This window comes from Eurypyga helias, unplaced genomic scaffold, assembly GCF_000690775.1.
Source record: "Eurypyga helias isolate BGI_N326 unplaced genomic scaffold, ASM69077v1 scaffold1815, whole genome shotgun sequence".
Lineage (NCBI taxonomy): Eukaryota > Metazoa > Chordata > Aves > Eurypygiformes > Eurypygidae > Eurypyga > Eurypyga helias.
In genome coordinates this window covers 47553-59106 of record NW_010253181.1, presented here as the reverse complement: position 1 = coordinate 59106, position 11554 = coordinate 47553, and the positions used below count along the sequence as shown (strand labels likewise).

The window sequence follows — 11554 nt, the reverse complement described above, 5'->3', positions numbered from 1 at the left end:
TCCCAGTGAGGAAGGGTCGGAGGAAAAAGAAACTTATGGAATTACTAACAATACTACTGCTAGTAAGTAATTAAAAGAACAGAAAAATAGAACAAATGATACAGGTTCTCACCACCTGTGGAATGATACAGCCAGGTTCTGAAATGGCAAGGCAAAAATCAAAGTGGATAGGAAAAAAAACCAAGCACCAATCCAAAAGCAGAGAGGAAAAACCCCCCTCCCTCAGCCCAGGAGCCGAGAGCAAGGAGAAGGAAACTCCTAACACCCCTCCCAGATCAATTCCCTGACAAAAGACACTCCTCTGCTAATTGCCCATCACAAGGTCTGAACCAAGACCGCGCTGCTGCCAGGAACCTCCTAGCTGACCCCCACTAAACCTGGGTCGCGCCTCGCGGCCCCCTTCTGCGCTTTGCAAACTCCCTGCCCTGCTGTGTTTGGGGGTGGCACTGACCACTCAGCTTGATGTTTTATGGAATGAAATAAAATCCCGTGGGCTGGAACCAGCACAAGTACCTACACTTCACTTTGGACAAAAAGGGGAAGATATCTGTGGTGGTTTTCTTCTGGCTTCCAATTGATGAGTAGACTTAAGAGCTGTTGGTTGTTGTAGGACTGGAATGAGCTGGTCCTTTACAACAAAGCTTCAGTTGAAATAAACCAAATCAGTTAAGTTGTGTCTTCCCAGAGTTCTCTATGCTAGACTCATTAGAAGAATTTTGAAAGAGAATTTATCTCTTAGAATGGCGTTTAATGGAAAAACCCAACTTTCAGTCCCATGGAGCTGTATCATATATAGGACACTGAAGTTTCCTTGGCTTTCCTACTAGGATTGTTAAATAGACATGTATTTTGTACTTGGCAGTTCCTAATGATTAGTTAACTTGGAAGCTGTGTTCTCTCTGAATCTCACTGTTAATTAAAAAAAATTAGTAACCTTTTCCTAAGTGGGTTTTCTTCCCTTGTTTTTGAGCTGAAACTGCCCATGCTTTGGATATTGAACCCCCTTGTTTCCCTGTGAAGAAAACTGGAGCAGTTGCAATTGCAAAAAAGAGATAGTTTTCTTGGTTGTTCATGATATATGTACACTTAATGCAGATGTTATTTTCAGAAAGCTAAAACTATGTTTTTTTTCTTTTAACCAGAAACCAAGTGAGAATAACACCAGCACGTACAATGGTGAACCTGATAGTACAGAAAGAAATGACACATCACACATAATCTCAGAGGTATGAACATTGTATTTACTGTAGTTTTATGTCTCATTCTAAGTTAGCTTCCTCAGAAATACCCAGAAAAGGCCAGTACAGTAATCAAGGAGAAATAGAATGCAACATAAAACTTAGAGGTGAAATAAGTTTACTGTTCAGCTAACTTACTTCAACGGAGAAGGAGATGAAGTCAGAAGGGAAGAGACTAGAGCTGCATAACAATTATTCTTGTTTGTTTCTTTCCATCAGACCCGCACTGGTTATTTGTGTTCATTCCTCTGCTTTTACAGTGGGAATGTTTGGCTATAGGAAGTGATTTTTTTTAAATTAATTTATGTTTTTTATTTTAGGCAAATCAGTTCTTTATTCCTGACTGTTAGCTAATGCCCGGAGTTGTGGCAGAAAGGAGGGGAGGAGGGTGGGAATGGGTGACCTGTACTGGAACTGCTGCTGATCATGGCCTTAAGTGATCACAGTGAAACTGGTTTTAGCAGGCTCCTTGTACAGATGCATAAACTTAAGTAGTGTATGGGAGTAGAGCACGTTGTACATTGGTGTTTGGTAGTGAATGGTGTCCTCCTAAATATCAAATATTGGAGTAAAACAAGGTAAAATCACTGGGAATATTTTTAGTAAGTTCTTTTGATTCATTAACAGCAAAAGTTGAAACCAGACCTGGAAACAGAGCGTGTGCTTGAACAGTACAGCTTGCGTCCAAGAAAAGAAGAAAAGAAAAAAGAAGAGATATATTCAGAGAAAAAGATATTTGAGACAATAAAAGCAGTTGAGAAAGTACCATCGAAAACAAAGGATCTAGAGTTTGGTGGAAGAATTGGTATGTCTGCAAATCGTCATAATCATTGAAAATGGGTACTTGCGTCTTTTTCCTTATTGACTTATCACTGTCATGTGAAGAGCTGTTTTTCCAATTTTTGGACCCTGGCTGCAGCATCCAGAGTCACATGACAGTGCTTCACGTCATCTGTACTGGTATTGGTGGAAGTCAAAGAACCCTTATGACACTTGGTTCTCTTGTGAAATGTTAATAAGATCTTGAGCCTTCCCTCACACAGTGAGATTTAGGTATTTGCAAATTAAGCAGTAACTAGCAAAGTTTTTACATTTTAAAAACCTAGGTGCTTTGAACTTGACAGTAAAGCTGTTCAAAAACCTGTGTACTTTAAAGGGATGCAGTGAGTGTGATCCTTTGGTTTGGTTATATGACCCCGTATGGGAGTGAGAAGAATGTCTCTGTATCCCATTACGTGGCTGGGGGGTTGCCACTGTCTTGCTTCAGGAACAGATAATGACCACCTCTTCTTTATACTAAATACTGATATTTATTAGTGGGATTGAAACTATTTGTTTAAATTTTCTGTGTTTATCTTCTAATATGGCATCATGTCTGTGTGCAGGGACCTTCATGCTGATATTTTTCCTGCCTGCTACTGTATTCTACTTGCTGTTGATGTGCAAACAAGATGACCCCAGTTTTATGAACTTCCCTCCTCCTCTACCAGCACTTGAAAGTCTTTGGGAGACCAGGGTGTTTGGTGTTTTTCTTCTGTGGTTTTTCCTGCAAGCTCTGTTTTACTTACTGCCAGTTGGGAAGGTAAGCTGTTCAGTAGCAATCGGGTTTTTATGGCGAATTAATGTGTACTTTGGGCTGGAAGGTAGGGCAGGTTCTTAGTGCAGTGAATTTGAAAGCAGATGGAGTAGTTTTCCGTATTAAGCTGGAATATGGCTACTGCAGATTTCTGTAAGCTTAAAATAGCACCGTTTGTTAAAAATTGAATAGCTGTGCATTTAACAGTCTCACGGTAGAAAAGGCAGAAGGCATTATATAGGAGTTCAAATCAAAGCATGGATGTAGTTTGCTTGATTCAATTGATTGATTTGTTGGAGCTGTTCTGTTTTCTTGAGGCTGGCTAGGAAGTGATTTTTCTTTTTAATGTTTTTATTTGAAACTGTTACCCTTTTTCTTTTGATATCCAACATATGTTTTTGAGAACTGTCTTCAGATTGGAACATGTCCAGCTGGTTGCCTTGACTGAATGTCTTTGGCAGAGATGTCCCTCATTTCCCTACCCTGCCAGTGCTCCCAGAAAGTACTTGTAGGAACAGTTGTATTTTATTCTTCCTAGGTTGTAGAAGGCCTGCCTCTTCCAGATGGAAGGAAACTGCAGTACCGGATAAATGGTAAGCATGTTTCAGTTGCTTCTTCTGAAATGTGACACCAGTGTCTGATTTGCAGTGCTCAGTACCATAACACACAAATTATGAAAGATACACCCTCTGGTCAAACTGAGTGTCTGTTGTAAATCTTCCATAAAATAGGATGAGCCTTTTCTGGGAAAAAGGTGGTTAGTAATGACCAGGAACTAACTGCCCTACAAGGAAGGTATTGTGCTATACGGGCATCTGGCCTGCCTCCAGTTGCCACTGGTGACTCCAGTTTTACTCCTTGCATAATTGCTAAGCAGGCAGTTGCCTATGTGAAGGGTTAGTAATGCTCATGTAACAAGGACTGTTGCTCCAAAGGAGATGCTCAGGAGTGATCTGAAAAGATCTTATCCCATGTGTCTAGATCATCTTGGATGTCTCTGATTTACAGACTAGTAAGTGTGTTGTAATTGACTGAAGATGCTCTTACTCTTGCCTGTCCTTATTTGGATCTGATTTCACTTCCTATGAATAAGGCAGGTTTATCATCTAGGTTCAGAGTATGGCTTAACGTATTTCAGCAGTTCTGCTTTTTCAGGCTTAAGAGGAAAAGCGTCCCTCGATGCCTTGCAGGTATCCCAGACCACCTATTTGATTAATTAGTCTGGTTGGAGTAGAATCCAAATGTTTTATTGAAAAGTAGAGTGGGGTTTTGTCCTAGTTTGGTAAGACGCACCATTTTAAAGTTGGAATAGGGCTGTAAATCACAGAAGCAGAGTGAATTGCATCATGTGGAAGTGAGTCATATTGAGGCTGCTTCATAACTCTCTTGGTTTTGGGCTTCTGTCTTTAGTAGTGACAGTCCTGCAATTTTCTTCTGTATCTGATAAAGGGAGGAAATAAGCTGCATGGTTTATATGCTAGAGAAGCTATCTTCTTGCTGCTTCAAAGGCTAATTAATTCTCAAAGCAAATTTGAAAGCCTCTTGAGGAAAGAAAGAAGACCAGTGACAAGCCAAGAGGCAGTGGGCACATAGTGAGATACAGGAGGTTCTGTCTGAACATCAGAAAACATTTCCTTTGCTGTGAGGGTGGCTGAGCACTGGCAGAGGTTGCCCAAAGTGGTGTGGTGGTGGAGTCTCCATCCTTGGAGATGTTCAAAATCCATGTGGGACGTGGTCCTGTGCAACCGGCTCTGGGTGGCTGTGCTTGAGCCAGAGATTGGAGTAGATGAGCTCCGGAGGTGCCTTCTAACCTCAGTGTTGGGAGCCCTCAGTGAAGCGGTTCACAGAAGGCACTTGGGTGACAGCTGCCTGCTTGGACATCATTCCCTTTGCGTGTATTTGGACATCATTCCACTGCACATGTATACTCTCAAACTACAAATGTTTTGGGTTCCAGTTTTGACTCGACAGTTAATACTTTAAATACTGGTGTCTGTAGCAAGGTACATATGAAGATAAATACTTGAAGAAAATGGTATTTTTTGAGTCGTCCTACAGATAAGATTTTGTGACCTGCTGACATTACCCAGTAGTAGTGTCACTCTCCATTTTTGCACTAGAATCTGAAATTGGATCCTGCGTTGTAAAAAATTTAGGAGTGCACAGAATGTTCCTGCCTCTTGACCTTTTGATGGGGAGCACAGGAAATTTCGGGGCCTAGATACGTCGTCTTCTATTGCTGTGCCCCAGAAGTTTGAACCTCGGGAGCATGGGATTTGAGAGACATGATTGGGATATAGACAAATGTTGGAAGAAGTAAAAATGCAGAAAGTCTGGACTAGGTAGGCTGTATTGAGAATGTTTGTTTCTATGTTGGCTAATACGTTTTTCTTCTATGTCCCTTAGGGTTTTATGCGTTTCTTCTGACTGCTGCAGCTATTGGAACTTTATTATTCTTCCAGTGTGAACTTCATTACGTGTATGATCACTTCATGCATTTTGCAGTATCAGCTGCAGCCTTTTCTATGGTGTTGAGCATTTATCTGTACATTCGGTCCCTGAAAGCACCTGAGGAAGACCTAGCACCTGGTGGAAATTCTGGTGAGTTACAAATATTTTGGATAATTTCTTTCCAATGGTTTGCTACAGTTTCATTTTTTGGAATTGAAGGCTAGATTTAGGGCTGGGTATTGCAATACCGTGACTTCCACTTTCTACCAATGTAAAGTTAATGTCACAAGTTTGTTCGTGCGCAGGTACTGCAAGATGCTTAAAATCTTAGTTGGACTGTCTTACGTGGTGTGCACAACAGTGTCTTGGCTGGTCGAGTCCCCTGGCCGTGAGAGGACAGTTCCTACAGTTTCCAGCCTTTGTCTAAGGGGCTTGGCTAGTTTGCTTCACACTGCTCCCACCAGTGGGCCTTTCCTGAAATAGCTGGGGATGGGAAGAAAAACTGAGAAGCCTAGGCATGTTGGCAGTGGGGAGTCAGGTACAGAACTTGAATTAAGGTGTCTTGCTAAATGTTTGTTTATTTATCAATTGTAAGACAGCTGCCTAACAAGGGTCAGTTACCTGCACATCTTTCTGTAGCACAAAGGATAGACCGAGAAGTCGATCAGCATTGAATGTCAAACAGACTGCTTTTACAAGTGATCATAGGATGGTTAAGAAAGGGGGTTAATGGACAGAACATTCAGTGTATTGAAATGCATCATTCAGATAGCTTCTGTGGGGTTTTTGGTCAATGCAGTGTGAATGTGTGTGAAGGGGAGTAATACAATGATCATAAATTGCTTTTTCTTTGAGAAGTGCCTTTCTAGTTGCTGTAGGTGGCATAGTAGCATTCTGTAGCTGTTCTGCAAAGTGCTTGCTACTTACTAACTCTGTGTAGGCTATCTTGCAGTCAAGGTATTGTATTTTCTTTCCTGGTCCGTGGTTGTCACAGCTAAAGGAATTCTTGCTCTCAGAGAAGAGCAATGCGGTAGGAGGAAAAGTAGAATTAATTAGTACTATAAGATCATGATTGTGGAAACTGTGATGTGACCTTCAGGAGAAAGCTGAAAGTCAAGAAGAAATTACACTTCAGAAGTAACTATAGTCTTCAGTCCTCCTAATAAATAAACTTGGGCCTCTTAATTTGGGTTTTGTTTTTTCTTTTACATACACTCTCACATTTTTCCTGCCAACCTAAATGCTTTTGTACATATAATGAGAGAATGTTAGTAGAAAGTCGGAACTGCTCTATAGGGAGTGTAGTGGAGGATAAAAGCAGAGTGTTGCTAACAAAGAGCCTGTCTTCTCTGCAGGGTATTTGGTTTATGATTTTTTCACTGGACATGAATTAAACCCCCGTATTGGCAGTTTTGATCTCAAATACTTCTGTGAGTTGCGTCCAGGATTAATTGGCTGGGTGAGTCAGTAATCTTCGATGGTTTTATTTTATTTGCATAAATATTATGCAATTATTTTTATAATTGGCTATTATGGATACAGTAAGAATTTATAAACGGGGAAAAAGTACTTACAGTTTCCTGTTGACAAATTTTTAATGACCATTTTTATTCACCTTAGGACAATTTCTACACTCTAGCCTCTTTGCTCTGTGGGAAATGAAGACCCTCCTTGCAGTATTCATATGCTGAGGGCTACAGCCTCAGAAAAGTAGTTAGTTGCAAACTGTTGCTTGTGAAACAGGGTTTTATTTTTTTCTGAACTTAAATATTGGTGAAAAATGTTTGTATTAAAATGTCCTGTGATGTAACAGAGAAGACCCCTGTCTTTTAAAAGGAAAATCTGTAATAAAATGTTTCTAAACTAGGTGGTTATAAACTTGGCAATGCTTCTGGCTGAGATGAAGATAAACAATCAAAGCACGCCGTCTCTGTCAATGGTACTTGTGAACAGCTTTCAGCTTCTCTATGTGGTGGATGCTCTTTGGAATGAGGTAAATGATGATCGTATTAAACTCTTACCATTTTTCATTACAGTGTTAAACGAACGAAACTTTGTAAATTCTAAATTCCTTCCTCTCTGTTTCTAGGAGGCTATTTTGACTACAATGGATATTACCCATGATGGATTTGGATTCATGCTAGCATTCGGAGATCTGGTGTGGGTTCCGTTTGTCTACAGCCTGCAGGCCTACTATTTAGTTGGCCATCCTACTCCAATTTCTTGGCCTGTTGCTGCTGCAATTACTATTCTGAACTGTAAGTTACAGGAAACGTTACTGGTAGGAACAATGTAGTCCTGATTTTGTTTCTTTGAGTTGTGAGGTAAAGCTTTAGCTAAGATGCAGGGATCATATTTTCTGTATTACCGCAGCTGGTGGAAGCATGTGTTTGGCTAGGATTTAATACAAAATATAATACATTCTCATTTCATTAAGTTGAAGATAAATGAGAGCCTGGACACCTGATGGTTCTGTTGAGAAGAGGCATCTTTAGAAGTGACTTAAAACATTTTCAGTGAAGTCTTACACAAAAAGGCACTTACACAAAAGAAGCCGAGAGCTTGTTGACTATACTTTACTGAACCTAGGGAAAAAGAGGTTTTGTGGTTTGCATCTCCTTCCCTGATGCCCGTAGTTACAAACTCATGTCAGTGGAAAACATCTCCTTTCTTCAGCTGAGCGCTTTGAGAGGGCCTTGCATCCTTAGGGGGGACCTTAAATTTGCACCAACATGGCTTTTAGTTTGTCCCTTTTATCTAAGTAGTAAACCTAAAAGGAAAAGTATTCCGTAGATAACTGCAAAGAGAATTGAGATGCTTGGAAAGAATTTGAAGGTGTGCAATTCAGTATATGTAATCCCAAGAAATACAACCTCTTTTTTAATTTTCAGTTAATATTTTTTCTTAACTTATGGTTTGTTTTTCAAACATCTTTATTTGAAGTAAGTTGTGATTATGTTTTTTCAATACAGCCTCAGAACAAGTAAATTTAAGCTGCCTTGTAAAAACGATGGGGTGAGGTGTGGAATTTCAAAACCAGATAACACTTCATTGTCTGGTTCTTATAATATTGTGAACTTGTAAAGAGCTGGTCAGTTGACAGTAGGCGCTGTAGCAAAATACTGGGCTGCTGATGGAGCTATAATCTCACAAACCTTACATCAATTTCAAACTCAATGTTACATTAATAAACTATTTCAGATGTAAATGTAAAAGTTGATGTGAAAGTAAAACTTTTCCAAAGGCTTAGAAGTTAGTAATGTGTAAGAGCAAATGGAACATGTGTTTCCAGTAGTATTTCCAGGGCCTGTAGTGACAGGACAAGGGGTAATGGGTTTAAATTGAAAATGGGGAGGTTTAGATTAGATGTCAGGAAGAAGTTCTTCCCAGAGAGGGGGGTGAGGCACTGGAACAGGTTGCCCAGAGAAGCTGTGGATGCCCCATCCCTGGAAGTGTTCAAGGCCAGGCTGGATGAGGCTTTGAGCAACCTGGTCTAGTGGAAGGGGTCCCTGCCCATGGTAGGGGGGGTGGAACTGGATGGTCTGTGAGGGGCCTTCCAACCCAAACCCTTCTGTGATTCTATGATTTCTGAGTGCTGAGAACTGGACGATACCAGTTACTGTCTCTGAGGAGAAGTCTTTGGTGTAATAGGAGGGGCAGAGAGCATGAGAGGGCTTTGTTGAAGGAAAGTAAACTGGAAAATACTGAAAATGCAAATAAATAATATTTATTTTCAGGTGTTGGATATTACATATTCCGTAGTGCAAATTCTCAGAAAAATAATTTCCGAAGGAATCCAGCAGATCCCAAATTGGCCTGTAAGTGCACTTTTTTCATTTGTTCAGTTGCTGTACAATGTCTCTTTGTTAAACACACATCACAGTTGTTGTATTGATTACAATACTCTATTCACAGTTCTGAAATTTATACCCACTGCCACTGGAAAAGGGCTTCTTGTCACGGGATGGTGGGGCTTCGTTCGTCACCCTAATTATCTTGGTGATATCATCATGGCTTTAGCATGGTCTCTACCCTGTGGTAAGTTTCTGAAACTGAAGTGGATTTTATGAAAAATGCTGTTATGTTTTGGCATCTGACTGGCTTTGAAATGCAAAGTGATAATTATTTGAGATACTAAAACCTATAATTAATTGAATGGAAAGTTTCTGTGTAGTAAGCTTAATTCGACACCTGTTTTCTCTTACACCTTATCCTTTATATCTTACTATAGATTTGACTTATACTATAGATTTTACTCTTCTGACACTTTGTCATTCAGTAATGTTGGGGCTTGCTTGCTGCAAAGTTGCTCCTTGCTTTTTTCTAGGCCTTGTGGCTGTGGTATAGTGTTTTCAGAGGGAGAGCTCAAAAAGTGGGAGTGTGCCTGGGGACAAGGGCTACTGCATGTAGGGAGGGACTTCAAAAACTAATTTTGCTTAAAAGAAAAAAGTCATGAAACCAAGGGAGTAGAATTGTTTCATAGTTTTTGTTCATGAGTGCTTCCTAGTTTTCATGAAGTTTACACTTGGAAGAAATTTGAGAGTGTTTTGTCCAATGGGGTTTTATAGTCCTGATTCTTTGCAAGAGCTTGGAAAGAGCTGTGAGGGTTTCAGAAAATGTATGGGATCCTGGTAGCCTGCCCCCTTCTCATTCAAGTCTGACAAGTGGCTTTGCCTTCTCCCTTGCCTGAAGGGATTTCTCTTCTACAACAGCACAGAATGAGCGTGACGGGTGTTCCTCTGCTCCGTGCCCCATGGCACAGTCTGGCTTTTGTGGGATGTGGGGACTTTGTCCCCAAGGGGTCAAGGCCCTGACCAGGGCATCAGCTGAGGGGATGCTGGAGTTTAGGTGTTCCTTGGGGGGTTAATGTTTTGGATTTTAATTGAAAATAGGCAATACTAGGTTAGCATGTCCACTTGTAGACAGTATCCTGGAAGAGGATTTCCCCCCCATGAAAATGAGGGACATGATCAGGTTGCTCAGAGCCCCATCCAGCCTGGCCTTGAACACTTCCAGGGATGGGGCATCCACAGCTTCTCTGGGCAACCTGTTCCAGTGCCTCACCACCCTCTCCAGGAAGACCTTCTTCCTGATATCCAATCTAAACCTCCCCATTTTCAATTTAAACCCGTTACCCCTTGTCCTGTCACTGCAGTCCCTTGTAAAAAGTCCCCCCCAGCTTCCTTGTAGCCCCTTCAGGTACTGGAAGGTTCAATAAGGTCTCCCCGGAGCCTTCTCTTCTCCAGGCTGAACAAGCCCAACTCTCGCAGCCTGTCCCCATAGCAGAGGGGCTCCAGCCCTCTGAGCATCTTTGTGGCCTCCTCTGGACTCGCTCCAACTGGTCCATGTCTTTCCTGTACTGAGGCCTCCACAGCTGGACACAGCACTCCAGGTGGGATCTCAGAAGAGCGAAGCAGAGGGGCAGAATCCCCTCCCTCGACCTGCTGGCCATGCTGCTCTGGATACAGCCCAGGGTCCAGTTGGCTTTCTGGCTCAGGTCCAGCTTTTCATCCACAAGTCGTGTGCTCTGAGCAAAGCCAGAGTGACCATCTACAGCCAAAACAGAGGGAACCCTGCGGGGCTTGTGTGCATTGAGAGTGGAGTAGGTACATTTTGAGACTGAATTTTAAAGATTATTTTTTGGGGTTTTGTGGGTCTTTTACTCTCTGCATGTAAATGTGTCTCTCAGTCTTTGCATTATCCCGTATTTGATCATTTACAATAGAAGTGTAAGATGCTTGAGTCCATAACAGGGATATGTCACCAGCTTAGTATGTGTTGTGAATAGCTAACATTGCTGTTGTTTGGTGGTTTTTTTCCTGTATGTAAAGCATGTTTCTCACTTTATTTTCCAGGTTTTACTCACATTTTGCCATATTTCTACGTGATCTATTTCATCTGTTTGCTTGTCCATCGAGAAGCTCGTGATGAACATCACTGTAAGCAAAAATACGGCCTGGCGTGGGAAAGGTATTGTCAGCGTGTACCGTACCGCATCTTTCCTTACATCTACTAAAGCACTCCAGATTCCCGATTTGCAAATTACTTCTAAACTTAGTTTTATTGCAAATAAAAATATACCTCTTACCTTTGCACTTGGTCTATTTGTTATTTAGGCTTTTTTTTAAAAAAAAAAAAGAAGTGACCAACAGTGGGTGGAGTGCATCAACAGGTCTTTACAAGTAATCTCAGATATGTGAGTGATGTGAACTGACTGTCTGTGACTTCAATTTTTTTAAAAAATTGTGAATTTTAAAAAGTCTTGGAGCCCTAATTTTTCAAGTTAAAT

The 11554-nt window shown here is 41.1% G+C and overlaps 1 protein-coding gene across 1 annotated transcript in view; it reads left to right on the top strand.

Moving 5' to 3' along the window:
* LOC104510345 (lamin-B receptor-like) overlaps positions 1-11281 on the top strand; it is a 12271-nt gene extending 990 nt beyond the window's left edge. The window contains exons 2-12 of the mRNA XM_010152563.1: positions 1143-1226; positions 1866-2043; positions 2624-2820; positions 3353-3407; positions 5221-5415; positions 6621-6724; positions 7133-7258; positions 7355-7523; positions 9003-9083; positions 9181-9303; positions 11121-11281. Of these exons, the coding sequence (XP_010150865.1) occupies positions 1143-1226; positions 1866-2043; positions 2624-2820; positions 3353-3407; positions 5221-5415; positions 6621-6724; positions 7133-7258; positions 7355-7523; positions 9003-9083; positions 9181-9303; positions 11121-11281 (1473 nt within the window). The remainder of the gene's footprint in view (positions 1-1142; positions 1227-1865; positions 2044-2623; positions 2821-3352; positions 3408-5220; positions 5416-6620; positions 6725-7132; positions 7259-7354; positions 7524-9002; positions 9084-9180; positions 9304-11120) is intronic.
* The last annotated feature ends 273 nt before the right edge of the window (positions 11282-11554 follow it).